This window comes from Molossus molossus, unplaced genomic scaffold, assembly GCF_014108415.1.
Source record: "Molossus molossus isolate mMolMol1 unplaced genomic scaffold, mMolMol1.p scaffold_m16_p_10, whole genome shotgun sequence".
NCBI lineage: Eukaryota > Metazoa > Chordata > Mammalia > Chiroptera > Molossidae > Molossus > Molossus molossus.
In genome coordinates this window covers 103,635,890-103,658,995 of record NW_023425345.1, presented here as the reverse complement: position 1 = coordinate 103,658,995, position 23,106 = coordinate 103,635,890, and the positions used below count along the sequence as shown (strand labels likewise).

At 40.9% G+C, this 23,106-nt stretch overlaps 1 protein-coding gene across 1 annotated transcript in view; it reads right to left on the bottom strand.

The window, feature by feature from the left end:
- Window positions 1-23,106, bottom strand: part of MPHOSPH8 (M-phase phosphoprotein 8) — a 70,511-nt gene that overhangs the window by 16,970 nt on the left and 30,435 nt on the right. The window contains exons 2-5 of the mRNA XM_036251566.1: window positions 19,971-20,126; window positions 8,322-9,167; window positions 7,176-7,275; window positions 1,166-1,423 (exon numbers count right to left, since the gene is read on the bottom strand). Coding sequence (XP_036107459.1) covers window positions 1,166-1,423; window positions 7,176-7,275; window positions 8,322-9,167; window positions 19,971-20,126 — 1,360 coding nt within the window. The remainder of the gene's footprint in view (window positions 1-1,165; window positions 1,424-7,175; window positions 7,276-8,321; window positions 9,168-19,970; window positions 20,127-23,106) is intronic.

Sequence of the window (23,106 nt, the reverse complement as noted above, 5' to 3'; positions counted from 1 at the left end):
CCCTTTACCTGGAAAGTACGATTTAACCACTGTTCCCACAGTTGGAGCCACTTCAGGGACGAGGCCTTGAGAGAGGAAGGTGCTATGAGAAAAGGTGGACTGAAGCCATTAAGTCCTCTCTGTAAACTTTTAAGACTTGATGGGCAGTGCGGAGACCTCCTTATCTTGCAGTCCCCCAAGATGAGCCTCATATGTAAGTTCCCTTGCTTATTCCACCTACCACCTACCAATCTGGGGTGGCTGCCTTTCAGTCTCTCCTTGACCTCTGTGAAAGGGACAGTTCAGTTGTCACCCAGGGATGCCCAGGGGAACAAACCCTTTGCTGTGTGTGCTCTTCATTGCCTGGCCTACCACACAGCAGAGCTGCCGTTTGACACCTGGCCCCTGGAAGCCGTTTCCTACTCCCCTTTGTCTACTGATCCTAGCAATTGTCCCAATTTCCTGCAAGCTCAACAATGCATCAAAAAGCATGATTTACCTGATACCCAGTGCCTAGCTGTTTTGTAGCAACAAGGCCACCCAGACTATCCACTCTGCCATATATTCTGAAACATTTAAACAATTCTCTGCAACTGCTTCAAGACCCACAACTTTATACAGTTTTATCAGATTAACCCTATTTATTCTGTCCTAGTTATAAGTACATATACATGCACTCTTTCTGTTGCCCTCACAGCCAGTGTGCCCAAGAGCCCACACGTGGCCAGCCCTCCTCAGCCAATCTCATCCCAGGGAGAGCCTCTACGATCGTCCCGTTCAGGGAGTGTCATTCACTGCAAAGTTAAAAGGACAGAATACAAGTCAGTCTGCATTTGATAATTTTCTGAAAGAAACCCATTAAAATATACAATCAGAAAAATAAAAAATAAAAATAGAATAAAATAAAATATACAACCAGGCTACTTGGCAAGAGTGGGAAAGGAAAAACACCCCAAATCTTTACAATTTCAAAATGTGCTGAGCACATTACAGGGACTCAGAAAATATTTGTGTGGTCAATTTGAAAACCACAGGATAACCTAAGTCTTCAATATAAAAAGCTGCTTATTCAGGAGACCGAAACAAAATCGTCTACACCATTCTTTTCCCATCCTGAGTTACAGTGGGAAAGGAGGGGAGAGTGAAATCACACTGCCCTGAAAACACGCACACTGACGGCACTCACCGGAGTTCTCGTCGGCGTGGCACACGCTGTCCAGCGCGTCCTGATCGCCTTCCGCAGCTATGAGTGCCCACGTGTCGGCCTCGGCTCTCGTGTCTCTCCTCTCTCTAAAGGCCTGCTTGTTTTCCTTGGCTTTGTGATCTTCTGTAAAATTACAATCCAGTGGTATTTCTTCTCTTTTCTGATTATTTTCAGGAAAATCATTTTTTTCTTCTGGAGTTAACTTAAATAAATCAAATGCATTTCTGATTTCCTTAAATGCTAGTGAAAAAAAGAGAAATGATAATGAGTAAGAACCACACATTTCTGTGGTAATCAAAGGAAAATCTGGGTTTGTATTAAAGAAACAGGGATTTTCTTAATTTTTACTAATAGCTGCTTTGGTTATAAAGCATGATTAGATTTATTACTATCAAAGCCATGAAGTTGTTTCAATTGGTTCTTCTATTGCCTGCTCAGTGTTTGAAAGGGTTTACATCCAAAGCAAATGGCTGTTTTCTGGTATTATGAACCATTCCAACTTTTGACAAGACAGTGAGCCTCAGAATAATCAGTCAAGTCACCAGCTAAGACAACTGCCTACAAGTGTATCCTGGAGCCAGCCTGGTCCACACACGATCTCTGGGCTGGGTGGGGAAATGGGAGGGCCAGGCCAGCACACTGTGGTAAGACTGCCTGATGCACGCGGAACTCCACCTGACTTTTTTTACCTGGAGAAGCAGGTGAAAAGACCGGCAGAGCACTGATCTCACATAACCACCTGACAGGGGCAGAACACGACAAAATCAGGAAGAACTCTGTTATAAACTCTGGACACATAGCAAGCAGGTCAGTGTTATTAGTAGAGGATACTGAAAATCAGACTTCCAGTATCATTATAAATGGAATGAGTAGTTGTTCAAGATGACACACTCACAGTAAAAATGTACCTGACATTGACATATAAGATAGCAGGGGAAGAAAAAATTAACAACTCCAATTACACAAAATTTTGAATCTTCAATCACTTCCTGATGAACAAATGCTTAAAATTATTGTATTACTTTGAACAGACTTAGTGTTTAAATGATTAATCACTCAATGCATTATCCATTGAAACAAAAACTGCTCCTTCCTAGCTTCCACCCCTTGCTACTTACTCTGAAGTTCCAGCCCAGACCAGGTGTAGAACCAGAATTTACATTGTTTTCATCCTTACCATTTTTCCATTGATTTTTAGAGAGTGGAAGGGAGAGATGGAGAGAGGAAAAAAGAGAGAAACATTGATGTGAGACAAACACATCGACTGGTTGCCTCTTGCATGGGCTAGGGGTGGAAATCAAACCTGCAACCCAGGTACGCGTCCTTGACTGGAATTGAACCCACAACTCTCTGACAGGCCGACTCTCTAACCTCTGAGCCAAACCGGCCAGGGCCAGAATCTACTTTTAATACTACCTCAGTTACATGTAGCTTTTGGGAGAAAACCCAGAGGAACGTTCTATCTCCTGGAATCACTGCTCCCATGAAAACATGTGTTCAAGTGTGTTAGTGCCCTGGTCGGTTTGGCTCAGCGGTTAGAGCGTCGGCCTGCGGTCCAGAGAGACCAGGGTTCGGTTCCTGCTAAGGGCATATACCTCGGTTGCAGTTTGTCCCTGGCCCTGGTTGGGTCGTGCGGGTGGCAGCCACTCGATGTGTCCCTTTCACGTCGATGTTTCTCTCTCTCTCTCTCTCCCACTCTATCTGAACAAAATATCAAAAAATGTCCTCGGGTGAGGATAAAAAACAAAAAACAAATCAAGTGTGTTAGTGCATGAACTAAAGTACCCTCTGGGGCTTATTCAAACACTGTAATGGGGGCTCTTCTAGAAAGTACTTGTCCCAGTACCAAGTGCATTACGGATTCTCAATTATGGTATATATTACTGTGATCCAAAATGTATATTAAACATTATGTTTGTACAACTGACACAGCTAAATACAATAGACATAGTAAATAGCAGTTTGTCTCATCTGGCATCCATCATAAAAGAGATTTACTTTTCTGCCACAGCTAACTTCCTGTCTCTAACTTTAATTATTCCACTGTCATACTCAAAAGGAGAGAAAACAAGGTGAATAGAAGAAAAAAAAAATACATTAGAAACAACATAAACTGTTATATAAAAAACTAAGATAACCGGTTAAACAAAAGTAGCTCAAGGTTCTAAACTGCCCGGTGAATAAAGTTTTCCCGTTCTGAGGCATCTCTAGAACTTCCAGACAAGATGGCAGTGTAGATAAATGTGGTACTCAAATCCTCCCACAACCACATCAAATTTATAACTAAACTACAGAACCACCATCATTCAGAACTCACTTGAAATCTAGCTGAATGGAAGTCCTATAACTAGGGATTTAAAAAAGACAACATATCAAGACTGGTATGAGGGCAGAGACTTGGAATAGGCGAGTCCCACACCGACGTGTAGTGGTTTAAAATCAGGAGGGATGGCCAGGGCAGGGATGGCCTTGACCAAATAGCTCAGATGGTTACAGCATCGTCCTGATATGCCAAGGTTGTAGGTTTGATCCCTGGTCAGGGCACATATAAGAATCAATCGGGCCCTGGCCGGTTTGGCTCAGTGGTTACAGCATTGGCCTGCGGTCCGGGGAGACCCGGGTTCGGTTCCCGCTAAAGGGCATGTACCTCGGTTGCAGTTTGTCCCCGGCCCTGGTTGGTCGTGTGGGTGGCAGCCACTCGATGTGTTCCTTTCACATCGATGTTTCTCTCTCTCTCTCTCTTCCTCTCTCTCCCTCCCACTCTATCTGAACAAAAAAAATGGAAAAATGTCCCCGAGTGAGGATTAAAAAAAAAAAAAAAAAAAAAAAGAATCAATCGGCCCAACCAGTGTGGCTCAGTAGCTGAGCTTTGACCCATGCACCAAGAGGTCACCAGTTCGATTCCCAGTCAGGGTACGTGCCCAGGTTGTGGGCCTGATCCCCAGTGGGCAACATGCAGGAGGCGGCCAATCGATGTTCTCTCTCATTGATGTTTCTACCTCTCTCCCTCTCCCTTCCTCTCTCTAACATCAATAAAGAAAAAAAAAACACCAAAAATCAACAAATGCATAAATAAGTGGAACAACAAATTGATGTTTCTCTCTCTCTAAAAATAAATTGATAAAATAAAATAAAATCAGGAGGGATATCTTAGCTATGGAGGTCCCCCCTGAGGAGCAAGGGGTTCCAGCCCCATATCAGGCTTCCCACCCCAGCATTCCAGTGCCAGAAAGTCCCCACGTCGTCAGGCTGTCAAAACCAGCAGGGACAGTGGCTGAGGAATATGGAGAGTTACTGTAGTCCTAGGCATTTCTTCTTAAAGGGTCCACGAAAAAACATACTTGGACTCACCCCCTCTGAGCTGCAGCACAGGGCAGCAGGTTGAAAGGAACCAGGACATACGGGAGGGAACTGAATTGTCTGGCATCAGGGCAAGAGCTTGGGGTTGGCGGGGTGAGCTTTCTGTCCAAAAAAAAGTGCTGGCAGAAGCCATATCCGAGTCTCCATTAACCTATCTCCCGCGCTTGGCCCCACCCTGGTGATTCTGAGACCCCGCCCTACCCAACTTGTGGGCCCCCACCCAAGCCATTTCTAGTGGCTTTCCCCTACAAATGGCCTCTCTTGCCTCATGCTTTGAACTTACCTAAAATCTCTCAAACAAGCAGCAGCTGGCCTCTGCATACGCCATACCTCTTGCCAAGTGGCCCCAAGCCAGCCTTGGTTTGCAGCTTGACCTCTCCTGGGCACCTCCAAGCCCAGCTGCCATGTGCAGATTGCTCTGTAGCTTGTGCCAAATGGCTGACCTTGTACTTTTCAGGAGGCCTCAGAGTCAGGGTACTCAGTGGATAGTGGCAGACCACACCAGATTACAACCCTACCACCTCCACAAGCAACACACTCTAGGGGAAGACTTGGTGAGCACCAAAGCCCCACGGAAGCAAGTCCTGCTCATAGGATTGACTCCTCTACTATAGTTGCAGCTGGTCCCTGCCAATGAACCTGGGGGTCAGTCCCTTCTAGTGATGCCAACAGCAATCAAGGCTGAACTACAACAGGACAGTACACACAGCCCACACAGGGGCACACCTAGAGTTCCCAGCTCAGGTGACTGGGGAGGCTTTGCCACGGGGCCCCACAGAACACCCACTACATAAGACCACTCTACCAAGTCCAGGAGACATAATAGCTCTAATACATAGAAACAAACATAGGGAAGCAGCTTAAAATGTAGAGATAAACAGGTCCCAAGTGAAAGAATGTGAAATTGCCAGAAAAAGAACTAAATGAAATGGAAGCAAGCAAACTACCAGATACAGAGTTCAAAACAATGGTTATAAGCATGAAAAAGAACCAGTCAGATATGAAGGATACACTAACTGAAATGAAAAATAATTTATAGAGAGTCAACAGCAGAGTAGATGGTGCTGAGAATCAAATCAGTGACATGAAATACAAGGAAGTAGAAACAAGCAAACAAAAACACCTAATCATAAGAGCAAAAAGAAAAAAGAATCCCCAAAAAATGAAGATAGTGTAAGGAGCCTCTGGGACAACTTCGTGGCTCAGTGGTTAGAGTGTCATCCTGTGCACCAAAGGGTCAGGGGATCAATTCCTGGTCAAGGGCACGTACCTGGGTTGTAGGTTTGATCTCCAGCCACAGTGCGGGAGGCAACCAATTGCGCGCTCTCTCTCCCTCTTCCTCCTTTCCACTCTCTAAAAAAAGAAAAAAAGATAGAAAACATTCCTAACCTGGTGAAGGAAATAGACATACAAGTCCAGGAAGCATAGAGTCCCAAACAATATGAACCCAAAGAGGTCCACACCAAGACACATCATAATTAAAATGCCAAAAAGTCAAAGACAAGGAGAGAATCTTAAAAGCAAGAAGAGAAAGCCCGGCTGGTGTGGCTCAGTGGATTAAGTCTCCTCCCATAGCCTGAGAAGTGAGCAAGAGAAAAGCTTCCATAAGACTGTCGGCCAATTTCTTAAAAGAAACTTTGCAGGCTAGAAAGGGGGTGACAAGAAATATTCAGAGTGGTGAAAAGCAAGGACCTACAACTGAGAGTACTCTACCCAATAAAGCTATCATTTAGAATCGAAGGACATAGCCCTGGCTGGTGTGCACTCAAGTGATCAGAGCCTCAGCCCGCACACTGAAGAGTCTCGGGTTTAACTCCCAGTCAAGGGCACTGGCCCAGCTTCGGTTCAGTCCCTGGCCCCAGTTAGGGTTGTGTGGAAGGCAACCAATCGATGTGTCTCTCTCACATCAATGTCTCTCTCTCCCTCCCTCCTTCCCTTCCCCTCTCCTACTCTATCTAAAAGTCATGGAAGAATATCCCTGGGTGAAGATTAAAAAAGAAAAGAATTGAAGGATATATATAGAACTTCCCAGATTAGAAAAAGCTAAAGGAGTTCATCACCACCAAACCAATATTACATGAAATGTTAAAAGGTCCTCTTTTAAGAATAAAAAAATAGTTTAAAAATATGAACAATAAAATGGCAATAAATAAATATCTATTAACAACTGAATCTAAAAAAAACCAAACAAACAAGCAGAACAGAAACAGACTCATAGATACATAGAACATTTTTTAAGGTTGCCAGATGAGAGGGGAGTTGGGGGGATGGGTGAAAAAGGTGAAGGGATTAAAAGTACAAACTGGTTGTTACAGAATAGTCATGGAATGTATAGTACAGCATTGGGAATATAGTCAATAATACTGTAATGGTGTCAGATGGGTATGAGATTTAATGGGATGATCACTTAGTAAGTTATGTAATGTCTAATCACTGGGGTGTATACCTGAGACTAATATAATATTGCATGTCAACTGTAATTGAAAATTTTAAGTGATTAAAAATAATAATTTTTTTAAAAAAAGGAATTTTCCAGTTCTGTGACATTGCAGGTTAGAAGAGAGCGGTCTCACCGTTAACTAAAGTCCTTGTATAAAAGATGGCAATGGTAAAGGGTAGTATTAACACTCACTCTTGAATCCCTTTGGCTCTTTTCGGCCTTTTTCTTCCTTGTCCAAATCAAGCCTTTTTGGGTATTTTTCTTTGAGTTCATTTTTTTTGGACTCTTTTTCCTGAAAGAGACACATGTAAGACCCAGAACAGGAACAGATAAGAGCTAATACCAATGGACAGTGATGCCTCTGTGCACCATGGAGCCTGACCCTAATCTTGTTCACATCAACGCTTCCCCAATCAAGATGGTCCCTCAACCACAATTTACAAAACATCAAATTCAAAATCCAACACCAATTTCCTCAACTCTCTATTAGGAACTTTTATTATTTAAAATAAAAAAAATTCCAGAAAAATTTTACCCTACAATCCTAACTAACCAAACATGACTTTTAATTTCTTCTATACATTCTGCCTTCTGAGCTTTCTAATTTTGCACAGTTTGCTTAAAATTAATTTTTAAAATTTACATTGCATAGATATTTTTACATGACTATGTTTATATGTATGTATGGTTTTCTTCATAAAATTTTGTAAACTTTTATTTTGGTTATTTTGCTACACTAATCTCATAATTAATATTTTCATGGATATATAATAGTTCACAAGTTGACACAACTTTTTCTTTTTTTTTTTTATGAATTTTTTATTTATTTTTTTGTTACAGATATTTTACCTTTTTACTCCATTGGCACCCCCCACCCCTTCCCACCTCCGCCCCGTCCCCGACTTAGTTGTCCATGTCCATTGGTCATGCATACATGCATATAAGTTCGACACAACTTTTTCTTAACCATTTCACTTAGAGCTAGACAGTTAGACTGGTATCAGTTTTAGTGAAGATAACACTGCCATAAATATCTTTGTCTACATAGCTCTTTCTCCTCTGAAAATGATTTCCTTAAGCTAAATCTACAAAACTGGGAATAATGAATGAAAATAAATTACCGGTTTTATAGCCCTGATATATGAATACCTTCATAATGTGGAAAATATTACCATTTTGAAAACCCACACAAGTATAATTTTATAAGGAGATAAATATATTTTTGTAAGAAAAGACTTAATGTTAGTGCACCGTGCACATTATTATTTAAATGAAAAGTAGTATATTCTTATTCCGTAAGATCTTAACACAGTTCTTCAACACCCCCCCAATACTCACTTCTCCAGCTGAGTCAGTGGACCGGAGGCCCCTCTCTTCCCCACCCATCCTTGAGCTCTTTTGGGTCTGGGCAGGTGCAGATGTCAGATTATCTGACTCTGTGGTACTTCTGCTTTTGTCTTGATTCCTTTGCTTCTTGTGTGCATTCTTCTTCTCTAAAGACAGGTTCTTACTTTCTAGCTTTCTGCTCTCTCTGAGTTCCTCAGCCTTCCTGGGTTTCTTTCTGTTCCTCTTCCCTCGGACGTCAGCACCCTCATCAGCACTTCCGGAGCTGTCCAGGTTTTTATCTAGAACAGCATCATGACCTGTGTCTGGCCCTGCCTTTTCTTTTCCACTTTTAATCTTCAGTTTCTCTTCTCGGTTTTCAGACTCTAAATCTTCACTGTCCCCCTCATGAAAGGGGGGATCATCAAGTAGACCTGATTCAGATTCAAAGTGAGATTCAACACATTTCTCTTTTTTTGTTTTTCTGTTTTCTTTGGAATCTTCTTTTATTTTACTCTTTAAATCTTTTATTTCACCCTTTTTAACTTTCTTTAATTCCTTAGTTTCTTTTATATCATCTTTTTTGGGCTTTTTGGATTCCTTTAATTCTTCTTTGGCTTCTGAAATTCTTTTCTTTGTCCTCAAATCAAAAGCGGAAATTTCAGAGCTCTCCCATTCTGGTTTGGATTTCTCTTTCTGTTTTCCAGTCTTTGCTTTTTTCTTCTTCAGATCATCTGGGCTTTTCTCTTCTCTCTGCCTTACTTTTTTCTTTTTCTTTTTTGGAGAAGTATCTTCTTTTGTCTCACTTTGCTGATCACTATCAGAGTTTGCCTCAAATATGTCATTATTTAAAGACAGTCTCTGTAAAATAGAAAAGATTTAAATGCTCATTAATATAGTAATTTGAAAGGTTTTGAAAAGAAGTACTTAATGATATATGGTAGAAATGTCTTTTTCCTCAGCAGTTTCTCAACTCCTTAAAATTACTTACCTAAACAGAAGTTGCTTCTGATTTAGCCAATAAGTCTTAGTGGTGATGATGAGGCTCAACATAAGAAAATAGATGAGGCCCTGGCCAGTTTGGCTCAGCGGTTAGAGCGTCGGCCTGCGGTCCAGAGGGACCCGGGTTCGGTTCCCGCTAAGGGCACGTACCTCGGTTGCAGTTTGTCCCCAGCCCTGGTTGGTCGTGTGGGAAGCAGCCACTCGATGTGTCCCTTTCACGTTGATGTTTCTCCCTCTCTCTTTCTTCCTCTCTCTCCTTCCCACTCTATCTGAACAAAAAAATGGAAAAATGTCCCCAGGTGAGGATAAAAATAAACAAATAAAAAAGAAAGTAGATAAGCACAGACAGAGGGACAAAAACTGTTCACACTGCTGAAGGTCCAAAACTAAAGCAGAAGTGAACAGTAACAGTCTTATGTTTGGTGATGGTGATGCTGGTGGTGGTGGTGGGGTTGTACATGATTTGAACCTAAAACACCAAGTAAGTAATTGGTATAGACTTTCTTGGTTGCCAAAAACGTAGTTACTAATCCAAACACAAAGGTTTCTTTTTGTTAGTTTGTTTCTTTTAAGATGTTAACACTTGCTGTTAAACTTCACTGATATATATGAAATGAGCAAAGATGGCACCCATATCTCACCTCCACCAACTGATTTGTTATATACAGTTGATCCTTGAACAGCACAGGAATTAGGGGCACCAATTCCCTCACTCTCAAAAATTAGAGTATAACTTTGAACCTGCCAAAACTTTACAGTCATACCTGGTTCTAGGACGGACCCCCACCCTCCATGGATACAAAGATCCATAGACGCTCAAGTACCTTATATAAAATGGCATAGATCAATGTATACATAGTGAGCCCTCACATCCATGGACTCCCATGGTAGAAGCTGCAAATATGAAAACTGAGAATATGGAGGGCTGGCCAATGGTATATTTGCTGAGAAAATCCACATATAAGTGGCCTGTGCAGTTCAAACCTATATTGTTCAAGGGTCAACTATACTTCAAATTAGGTATGAAGGGACGGACAGGGAGGCAGAGAGAAAATAGATACTAATTAACAAATAATGAAACTATTTACCAAATTGATATAATCACTGATAAGAAAAACAAAAGAATTAATCTAAGTAACTTTAACATCAAACACCCTCAATAAATCTGTAAGTACAAAAAACCCTGCAAATAAATTTGGAATTTTACAGTAAGACAGGTGTAACAAACCCGAAGCTAACTCCTAATCGTTGCTGTACTAAGTCAGTACAGATAATGTTGATGGCAACCAGTGCAGTGTTCTCAGGGTATAAAAAGGGAGCTAGAACGATGACTACTGAGAATGAGAGGAGGACCCTGTAGTGACTGACTGAAATGATAGATATCAATATTAATTTATGATTTACAACAAACGTACTTTTTCATTTAGCTTTGTCTACTTAAAGGGCTTAGAAATAATGGTACCCCAGTAGCAGTAAGCACACCTTGGCTTCTAAACCCTCTTGCCCTCTAAAGAAAACCAGGGCTGCAGCAGAAAAGTTCACGGCAGTACTGGGGCACATGGTGCCAGGAAGCAAGGACGTGCTCAAAGCTGACAAGGGAATATCAAAAGGACACAGGAGCTGGCTTGATGGGGCTCCCAATAGACAACTTTGGAACCATTTCAGCATTAACATGAGTAACAGCAATAATGGACATCACACACTGACTAAAAAGATTCCATAAGCATACCGACACTAAGAAAACTTAAGGGAGAAGGAGGAGCTGTCTATAGACACAGACTGAAAAATACACAATTAGAAAAATCAATATTTTGCAACCACCACAGTAATAATGAATTGAGGCAATAATCATCCATGTATTTTGAAATCATGTGCTGAGAGATTGATGGGGAGTAAGAGATTCTCAGTTTTAAAGAGTACTTATTATTAGATTATTTATTATCATAAGGGTAAAAAGGTATTTTTAAAAAGGGAGAAAAGCCCTGGCCAGTTTGGCTCAGCGGTTAGAGTGTCAACCCGCGGTCCAGAGAGACCCGAATTTGGTTCCCGCTAAGGGCGTGTGCCTCGGTTGCAGTTTTTCCCTGTCTCTGGTTGGGTCGTGAGAGTGGCAGCCACTCGATGTTTCACGTTGATGTCTCTTTCTCTCTCTCTTCATCTCTCTCCCTCCCACTCTATCTGAACAAAAAATGGAAAAATGTCCTCAGGTGTGGATAAAAAAAAAGTGGGAGAAAAAAATAATGGGCCTCATTATCACATAAGTGTAATTTAAAATCAGCAATAAATTAGGAATTTGACATCTTATCTTTTTTTTTTTTAAATTCTCACCCGAGGACACACTGAGAGGAAGGGAGAGAAAGAAACATCAATGTGAGAGAGAAACATCAATCGGTTGCCTTCCATACATGTCCCAACAGGGGACTGAACTTACAACCCAGGCATGTATCCTGACTGAGAACGAACAGGCAACCTTTTGGTGCACAGGACATCGCTCAACCAACTGAGCCACTCCAGCCAGGCTGACATCGTATCTTTTTTTTTTTTATCCTCACCTGAGGACATTTTTCCATCTTTTGCACAGATAGAATGGGAGGGAGAGAGAGAGAGAAACATTGACGTGAAAGGGACACATCGAGTGGCTGCCACCCGCACGACCAACCAGGGCCAGGGACAAACTACAACCGAAGTACGTGCCCTTAGCGGGAACCGAACCCGGGTCTCTCCGGACCGCAGGCCAATGCTCTAACCGCTGAGCCAAACTGGCCAGGGCAAGTAATGACTTTATTTATTTATTTTTTTTATCCTCACCCGAGGATATTTTTCCATTTTTTTGTACAGATAGAGTGGGAGGGAGAGAGAGGAAGAGGGAGAGAGAGAGAAACATCGATGTGAAAGGGACACATCGAGTGGCTGCCACCCGCACGACCAACCAGGGCCGGGGATAAACTGCAACCGAGGTACAGGCCCTTAGCGGGAACCGAACCCGGGTCTCTCCAGACCCCAGGCTGACGCTCTAACCGCTGAGCCAAACCGGCCAGGGCTTGTATCTTGATGTGATTAATGTACACTACTACTGAACTAAACAAGAGAACAAATCGTCTTATTCCAATTTTTAAAAAATACTGTTTATTTGTGATTTAACATTAATTAACATTCATTTAATTCCAATTTGAACGTTGTATAAAACAACAGGCCTAGACTCATAAAAAACTGTCTACATCATGAAAGACAAAAGGTTATGGAAGTGTTTGAGGACAGGAAACTAGAAGGACATGAGATGAAATGCCCTGAATGACAGGAAGCAGTCATAGACCTTCAAGGACAATGTGGGAACCCAAATGAACACAGCAGTGTGTCAGTTGGACATCAGACAACAGTGTAGCTGATGTGACACTACTGATGTGTCACAGTGAGGAATCTGAACATCGTCCCATGGACTGAGAGGTCCCAGTTCAATTCCCAGTCAGGGCACAAGCCCAGGTTGTGGGCTCAATCCCCAGTAGGGGGCATGCAGGAGGCCGTCAATCAATGTTTCCGTTTCACATCGATGTTTCTCTCTCTCTCTCTAAAAAAAAAAATCAATAGACATTTAAAAAATAAAATAAAATAGATGTGTTTTTATTTTATTATTATTATTTTAATTGATCTTAGAGAGGAAAGAGAGAGAGAAACACCGATGTGAGAGAGACACATCCAACAGTTAGTTGCCTCCCACATGTTCCCCAACTGGAGACTGAATCCGCAACCCAGGTATGTGCCCTAACTGAAAACTGAACCTACACTACCCCAGTGCATGGGACCAACTGAGCCTCAGTCCTGAAGAGTCTACCTCTGCCATCCATCTTCTTAAAAATCATGCTGCTAGTCCTGGCTGGTTTGGCTCAGCAGTTAGAGTGTCGGCCTGCAGACCAGAGAGTCCCAGGTTCGGTTCCTGCTAAGGGCATGTACTTCAGTTGCAGTTTGTCCCCGGCCCCAGTTGGGGTTGTGTGGGTGGCAACCACTTGATGTGCCTCTCCCATATCGATGTTTTTCTCTCTCTCTCTCCTCCCTTATCTCCCTCCCGCTCTATCTGAAGATAAATGCAAAAATGTCCTCGGGTGAGGATTTAAAAAAAGAAAATCATGCTGCTAAGGACTGGTGTTGACCTTATTTCCAAACTGAACAGCCTGGTTTAACTTACATTTATCACAATGATAAAGGGAAAGGAAGGGGAAACGAAGAGGAATACATTTAATCTTGCTAGGTGTATGATTCATATTACTTCAAAAGTATTTTAAACAAAATTTATAAAATGGATTTAAAAAAAAATTCTTACTATCAGATATTACTTGGAACACAGTAATTAAAAATAAACACTATTATGCATCCTCTACCAATTCCCTTTTACACTTCCAGCCCAGGGTGTGTACAGGAGGCAATTGATCAGTTTCTCACATCAATGTTTCTTTCTCTCAAAAATAAATCAAAACGAAAACAAACAAACAAAAAATATCCTCGGGTGAAGATTAAAAAATAAAAATAAGATGAACAAAGCAATTTTCTCCTCCTGACTCTATTTCTCTATCTACAGACAAAGAATCACGACAGTTTATGAATGGCAAAACTAGCACGTCAGCCACCAGTTGCATTTTTGCCATATTCCTGTCTATTGACATCATCTCAATGATTAGGCAAAAGAGTCATAACAATATAAATACTGGAATACTTTATAAACAACAATCCATGATAAAGCTAACCTGATACAGAAAATCGAAATTTCACGCTTATAAAGATTTAAAATGTTAGTAGTGCCTGTAATGTTAAATTATTTATGAAATAGGAAAGTTAATTTACAAAAGGATACTTTATTTAATTTTTTATCTTTATTGTTGAATGTATTGCAGATGTTCCTCATTTTCCCCCCACTCCCATCTCCCTCCTGCCTTTCCCCACACTGTTGTCTCTGTCCATTGGTTATGCATGTAAGTTCTTTGCTTTAATTTCTTCCCACCCTCCAACCTCCCTTCCCTTTGAGGTTTCTCAGTCTAGCAACCAATTTGAACTTCTTAATCCCTTCACTTTTTCACCCATTCCCCTAACCCTCCTCCCATCTGGCAACCAACAAAATGTTCTCTATATCTATGAGAATGTTTCTGTTCTGCTCCTTCATTTTGTTTGTAGATTCCACTGTCAACAGATATGTATTCACTGCCATTTTGTTTGTTCATATTTTTTATCTTTTTCTTCAAGAAGACCCTTCAACATTTCATATAATAATGGTTTGGTGGTGATGAACTCCTATAGCTTTTCCTTGTCTGGGAAACTCTTTATATGGCCATCGATTCTAAATGACAGCTTTGCAGGATAGAGTAATCTTGGTTGTAGGTTCTTGCTTTTCATCACTGAATATTTCTTGCCACTCCCTTCTGGCCTGAAATTTTCTCTTGAGAAATCAGCTGAGTCTTATGGGAACTCCCTTGTAGGTAACTAACTGCTTTTTTCTTGCTGCTTTTAAGATTCTCTTTGTCTTGAACCTTTTGCATTTTGATGATGATGTGTCTTGGTGTGGGCCTCTTGGGGTTCATCTTGTTTGGGATTCTCTGTGCTTCCTGGACTTGTATGTCTGTTTCCTTCACCAAGTTAGGAAAGTTTTCTGCCATTATTATTTCAAATAGGTTTTGATGTCTTGTTCTCTCTCTTCTCCTTCTGGCACCCCCAATATGCAAATGTTGGCACGCTTGAAGTTGTCCCAGAGGCTCCTTACACTATCCTCATTTTTTTGGATTCTTTTTTCTTTTTGCTGTTCTGATTGGGCGTTTTTTGCTTCCTTATATTCCAAATCGATGGTTTGCTTGTTGGCTTTACCTACTCTACTATTGAACCTGTGTAAATTATTCTTTACTTCAGTTAGTGCCTCCTTCATTTCTGACTGTGCATCCATCATTTCTGACTGGTCCTTTTTTAGGCTCTTGAGGCCCTCACTAAGTTCGCTGAGGTTCTCACTAAGTTCATTGAGCATCCTTATAAGCAGTGTTTTGAATTCAGCATCTGTTAGGTTGCTTATTTCCATTTCGCTTAGTTCTCCTCCTGGGGTTTTGTTCTGTTCTTTCATTTGGGACCTGTTTTCTGTCTCCTCATTTTGGCTGCCTCCCTGTGTTTGTTTCTGTGTATTACTTAACGAGAGGTATGGGGCTAGCTGAGACCACATGCTGTTTGTTTGAAAGAATTTAGGAAAACCTGAAGCAGGATCCAAGACAGGCCAATCCTATGGTTAAGCAAGTGGCAACAGCTTGGGTGGGCTTGAAAGTTGGGTGGAGCGGGGCCTCAGGGAATCACCAGGGCGGGGCTACCAGTGTGAGCCAGGTTGCTGGAGTCCCAGATATGGGGGCTGTCTGCCACCCCAGGGAAGGACTCAGCAAAGAAACAAAGGCCTCTGACAGCATGTCTGTCCCGGAGAAAGCCCCCTCTCCAGCCCTCGCTCCAGTGCCAAACAGCTCAGTTCTTCCCTGTATGTCTCTGGCGCCCCTCGAGCTGCCTCTCCTCCAAGCTTAGAGGGAGAGAGTCCGATAAGTCCGTGCGCGGGCCCTTTAAGGAGCTGCCTGGGGCTCCAGCCACCTCAGCCTCCCTGAGCCTCAGTTCCCGCTGGTTTTTCCAGCCAGAAGTGATGGGGATTCTCTTCCTGGCACTGGAACCCTTAGTGGGGTGCCTGGTGTGGGATGGCGACCCCTCGGTTCTCAGGGAGGACCTTCCCAGCCAAGGTGTCTTCCTAATTTTTATCCACTACACGTGGGTGAGGGACCAGCCCATCTGCCTCTGCCCCTCCTACCAGTCTTGATGTGGCTGCTGCTTTAATTCCGTAGTTGTAGGACTTCCATTCAGCTTGATTTCAGGTAGTTCTGAATGATGGTTGTTCTGTAGTTTAGTTGTAACTTTGATGTGGTTGTGGGAGGACGCGATACCGCGTTTACCTACCTGCCATCTTGTAAAACTTGTTTCACAAAAGGATACTTTAAAGTGGAAAAGTATCTTTCTAAAATTCGAACAAGGATTCTTAAGCTTAAGAGTATGCCTCATAAATCAAACTAAAAAGTTTTCACACAGCAAAGGAAACCATCAACAAAATGAAGACAACCCATTGAATGAGAGAACGTATTTGCCAATACATCTAATGATGGGTTAATATTAAAAATTTATAAAACCCAACACCAAAAACACAATCCATTTAAAAAATGGACCTGAATAGACACTTCCCCAAAAAGGACATCCAGATGGCCAATAGGCATATGAAATGATGCCCAATGTCACTAATCATCAGAGAAATGCAAATTAAAACCACAAGATATCACCTCACACCTGTCAGAATGGCTATCATCAATAAATCAACTAACAAGTGTTGGCGAGGATGTAGAGAAAAGGCATCTCTAGAGTACTGTTGGTGGGAATGCAGATTGGTGCAACTACTATGGCAAACAGTATGGAGTTTCCTAAAAAAATTTTAAATGGTACTGCCTTATGACCCAGCAATTCTACCTCTGGCAATTCATAAAAACAAACAAACAAAAAACCCCAAACATTAATTCAAAAATATATGCACCTCTATGTTCTTTGCAGTGTTATTTATAGTAGCCAAGATTTGGATGCAGCCCGTGTCCATCAGTAGATGAGTGGATAAAAAAAGCTGTGGCATATTTACAAAACAATTTACTACTCATCCGTTAAGAAGGAAAATCTTACCCTTTGTGATAGCATGGATGGACCAGGAGAGCATTACACTAAGTAAAATAAGCCAGTCAGGAAAAGACAAGTACCATATTTCACTCATATGTGGAATCTAATGAGCAAAATGAACTAACAAGCAAAATAGACTTGGCTCTCTATGTGGGGGTGGGAAGGGGTGGGGGGATAGAGCAGTGGTGGGATCGAGCAAAAAAGAAAAAAATGAATGGACACGGACAACAGTGTGGTGATTGCTGTGGGGAGGAGTAGAGGGGAAATAAATGGTGATGGACAGAAACTTGACTTGGGGTGGTGAATACACAATATAGTGTACAAATGATGTGTTGTAACATTGTTTACCTGAAACCCATATAATTTTGTCAACCAGTGTCACTCCAATAAAAAAAAAAAAAGCTTGCCTCAAACACACTAGTAATCATCAATCATTTTAAATAAACAGAGTTGCTGTGATTTCACTGGAGGCTTAGTAGAGTAAAACAAAGAGATGAGAAAGCCAGAGTTCTATAGGACAAGACTTCATTGGAGAAGTGTCAGCAAATATCTTACTAATAACGCAGGAAAGTGAAAAATTGAGAAATACACCTTAGGATGACTTCAATCACAAAGTCTAAATTTTGGGAGTAATATAAACCAAATCACTTATTAAAATATGCATTTGTGTTTGTGTGAGTTTTTAGGGAAGGAGGGAGTAGCCACCCATTCCAGAAAAGTGAAGTATAACTATAGCAAAAAAATGAGGGGGGGGGGGGTTCTCCTTTAACCTGACCTCATTTTGCAAAGGGTTTCCTTTACAAATAATTTTAAAGTACTGAGCATTCTGCTTAGTAATTTTTTTAAACTGTATGTATGTATGTATGTATGTATGTATTTATTTTTAATCCTCACCTGAGGACATTCCTCTGTTTATCATCAGATAGAGTGGGAGGGAGAGAAAAAGAGAGAGAAACATTGATGTGAGAGAGATACTTCAATTGGTTGCCTCCCACACGACCTGAGTAGGGCCAGGGACAAACCACAACCGAGGTACGTGCCCTTGACCAGAACTGAACCCGTGACTAGGCTGAGTCAAACCGCCCAGTGCTGCTTAGTAATTTAAAAACCATATTTATTAAAGGCTGTCATAGTTACCATAATTTTAAAACAGTGATATTCCAGTCCTCTAAGTGGATTTCAAGCTACAGCCCAAACCAAAAGGCAACCTACAATAGTTAAGAGTGCAGTCAAGCCCTGGCCAGTTTGGCTCTGCAGTTAGAGCGTCGGCCCTCGGACTAAAGGGTCTCAGGTTCGATTCCTGGTCAAGAGCATGTACCTGGATTGCCTAGCCCTAGTAGGTGTCCTGCAGGAGGCAACCAATTGATGTGTCTCTCTCACATTGATGTTTTGCGCTCTCTCTCTCCTTCCATTCCATGATTGCTAAAAATCAATGAAAAAATATCCTCTGGTGAAGATTAACCACCACCACCACCAAAATAAATAAAGACTTCAGTAAGTAAGAATCTTGTTTCTTGTGACAAATTTTCACTATATAGTTCTAAATTCAAGAACCTCTGCCAGGCCCTGGCTGGTTTGGCTCAGCAGTTGAAGCATCGGCCTGCGGACCAGAGTGCTGGGTTCGGTTTCTGCTAGGGGCACTTACCAAAAACAAACAAACAAACCTCTGCCAGTATTCAAAAAAATTATTCCTGATGAAAACAAAAACCCAAAAGCAAGAAGTTGAGTTAGAATCGATTCAATGTATAAACAGAATACATGAAATTTACATTGTAAAGTAAAATGGGGAATTCTTCCAAGATTCATAAATAAAGCCAATTCAATTATTTGGGGAATAAGAATCAAGGATAAAACAGTGGACGAATCCTTAGACCAAATTTGTATTTTAACATTATCCCTCTCTAGCCTACAATCAAACCTTTTCCCAAATCGTTGACGAAAAAATATAACTTCCATGAGCTCCTTCCATCTTTTTATCCTTCCTTACCATCAGCAAGAGCTACAAAAATACAATTAAGTAGCAAAAAACTAAAGTGGGAACAGAAGAGAAAAACAAAAGACCTGGATAATCAGATCTGTGAATAATCTGAAATGGGATTAAAATTTACAGCTTTATAAAAGGATCTAAAAATTGTTTTAATTAGCAGTAAAATCAGACATAAATATGTTAATAATGCATATTAGTCCTGGCCAGGTGGCTCCATTGGTTGGAGCGCTGTCCTGAGCACCAAAAGGTTGCGGGTTCAATTAGTGGTCAGAGCACATACCTGGGTGGCTGGTTTGAGCCCCAGTTGAGGGTGCATACAGGAGGCAACCCATTTATGTTTCTCTTTCACATCTGCTTCTATCTCTGTCTCCCTTTCTCTCTTTCTAGAAAATCAATAAAGAAACATCTTGGGTAAGAATTAAAAAGAAGCCCTGGTCGATTTGGCTCAGCGGTTGGAGCATTGGCCTGAGACCAGAGTCCCGAGTTTGGTTCCCACTAGGGGCACATACCAAAAAACAAAACAAAAAACAAAAACAAAAGCAAACTTTTAAAATAAAAAATTAAATTAAATTCAAAAAATTTAAAAAGCATATTAAATACAAAAGTATGTGCTATATCTGCAGTAGTAATGTGAATGGCACACTCCCCAAGTATACGAAAACAACATGTTCATCTCATGGACAGTTTTGATGTGTGTCCCCCCCACCACTTTCATCTTACTTTTAACTTAAGGGAAAATATTAACATGTCCCAACTATACCTGCTCATCAACTGCAGTCACAGGTTGGCTACAGAAAGAAGAGTTTGGAAAAAACTCAATGAAAGCATTCTGTGGGAACTAACTGGCTATATAGAATTTGCAACAGGAGTATTACATATTATATTATTTGTAAATTCTTTATTTCATTCTCTCCAATAAAATTTATACATTTATTGTACTAAAAGAAAAGAAATGAGATAAAACATGATACCTGAATGTCTTTCTTGACTGGTTTAGCTTTGTTATCCACAACTTTCTTCCTAAATTCAAGAAGAACCTCTTTACAGTCCTCGAGATGAACTTCAGGCTCCCAGGTATCATCATCTGATGTGTATCCTTTCCACCGAACTTTGTAAAGGATTTTACCCTGTTACATAAAATTAAAAACAGGTAAATAAAGGATACTACTGACCTGATCAAATTTCCAAAACAATACAATTGCTGAGAATATGGAAACAAACTTGAAATGGAGACTAACATCATTATAAAGTATGTTCATCTCCTAAAGAGGCTTAAGAAAAAAACAGCAGCACACCAAAAGCAAAGCTTTTGCACAGCAAAGGAAATGAACAAAATGAAAAGGCAGCCTACTGAATGGAAGGAAATATTTCCAAATCATATAAAGGACTAACATACAAAATATATAAAGAACTCATATAACTCAACAGCAAAAACCTAAAGCAATCTGATTAAAAAATGGCAGATGTAAATAGACATTTTCCCAAAGATATACAAATGGACAACAGGTACATGAAAAGATGTTCAACATCACTAATCACCAGGGAAATGCAAATAAAACCCAGAGATATTACCTCACTTCTGTTAGGATGGCTGTTTTCAGTAAGACAAAAAATAATAAGTGTTATAAAACAAAAACAAAAAACAAGTGTTGATGTTGATACGGAGAAAAGAAAACCCTATGTTGGTGGGAATGTCAAATGATGCAGCCACTATGGAAAACAGTATGGAGGTTCCTCAAAAATGTTAAATAGAACTAATATATGATCCAGCAATTTCACTTCTTGGTATTTATCTGAAGAAAATAAAAACACTAACTCAAAAAGATACATGAACCCCCAGTATACTCAGCATTATTCACAGCTACCAAGATATGGAAGTAACCTTGGTGTCCATCAACAGATAAAGAAAATGTGGTGTGTACACACACACACACACATACACAATTTTCACCATAAAAAAAGAATGAAATATTGCCTTTTGCAGCAACATGGACGGATCTAGAGGGTATCATGCTAAGTGAAATAAGTCAGACAGAGAACGACAGATACAACATGATCTTACTTATACATGGAACCAAAAACCAAAAACAAAAAAACCTATACTCATAGATACAGGAACAGATTGCTGACTAACAGAGGCCAAGGGGGAACATGGGAGGGAGAAATTAGTGAAGAAAGTCAAAAGGTACACATTTCCAGTTATAAAATGAGTAAGTCACCCTGGTGATTTGGCTCAGCGATAGAGCATTGGAACTCAAACCAATGAGTCTCAGTTCGATTGCTGCCAAGGGCACTTAACACTGTTGCAGTTTGTCCCCAGCCCCAGTTGGGGTTGTGCAGGAGGCAGCCACTTGATGTGTACCTTTCACATCGAGGTTTCTCTCACTTCCTTCTCTCCCTCCCACTCTGTCTGAATAAAAATGGAAAAATGTCTTCGGGTGAGGATAAAAAAAAAAAAAAGAGTAAGTCATGGGGACTGTAATGTGCAGGTGGTGACTATAGCTAGTTTTGAAAAAAAATTTTCTTTTATTGATTTTACAGAGGAAGTCAGAGGGAGAGAGAGAAACATCAACTAGTCGCCTCCAGCATGCCCCCCACTAGGGATCAGGCCCACAACCTGGGCAGGTGTCCTGACCAGGAATCGCAACGCACCTTGGTGCATGGGTCAATGCTCAGTCGCTGAGCCACACCGGCTGAGCTATACTGCATATTTGAAATTTTCTAAAAAGATCTCAAAAGTTCTTATCACAACAAAAAAAAATTTTGTTAACTATGTGAGGTTACTGATGCTAACTAGACTTATAGTGGTCTGGCAATGTATACAAACGTGGAATTATTATAGTGTACGCCTGAAACGACTATAATGTCACATGCCAATTATACTGCAATTTAAAAATAAACAACCACAGCCCTGGCTGGTTTGGCTCAGCAGTTACAGCAGTTCTGGTCAAGGTCAGGGCCTCTCACATCAATGTTTCTCTTTCTCCCTCCTTCCCTCCTTTCCACTCTTAAAAAACAAACAAACAAAACACAGGATCATTGATTCTTTTTATAAACCAAAGACTGGGAGGTCTTTTATTATATAAACAATTTGTAATCTTTGAAAATCAATGACAAACATGAAAGACCAAAATAAATAAATAAAAAAAAACAAAACAGGAATGACTGAATTAAAGTCACCCAAAGATATTGACAACAATTTGATCTATTTCTTTCACCTTTTGCATTAATGAACATATTTAACATATAACTTTAAAAATACTGGAATAACACTACCATTCTAATCTTGTTTTTTCACTATGGATTGCATAATTCTTGCTTTAATATTTTTCAAAAAAATTTTTAAGTGATTGTACATTATTCCAGCATATAAATATAAACAAACCACACAATGAAAACTTTCCCTTTGGAAACCAAATGCTGTTTTGATTGTTTCCAATTTTTTTTCTTTCTACATTTTATTATTTCAAACCAGGTGAACAATTCCATAAAATGTAAAGAAAGCAAGGACATGGTCAATGCTGAGGGAGCAGCCTGGGAAGGACATGAGCAAAGCGGCCTCAGTAGGCAGAGTGGTCCATCCCTAGGCTGGCGCTGAGGAGCTACATTTAGGTTCAAAGAGTCAGGTCCAGGGATGGGTGTAAATACAAGACCCACTCAAGGTATGAAATCAATGGAAGGGTGTTGGGTGGGTGCCAATCAGGATCAGATAGTTTTAAATGGTTTTTCTCTAAAAAGTTTTCTAGGTTTGCTGTTTTCTTTTTCCTTTGCTTTTACCTTTAAGGCCTCTGAGCAGCTGAGGGTGGACCTTGGCTGGATCAGGAGCTGGTGCGGGGTGAAGCCAGGGGTCTCAGGCAAGACAACAGTTAAACCAAATAAGATGCCTGCAAAGGGGACAAGGAGGGCTGCACACAGGGAGGCCTGTGGCAACACCTCCCCCAAGTCTTTGGAATTGAGGAAGGGGACAAGGAGGCTAAGAATAGAGTAAGAAGGAAAGTGGTGGTGGTGGTGGGGCAGGTGGGAGTGTGATCCTCCTGCCCCATCTTCCTCAGGGGTTAGGGTGTAGAGTCAGGCATTGTCCCCTCCTGCCAGGCTCTGCTGTTCTCG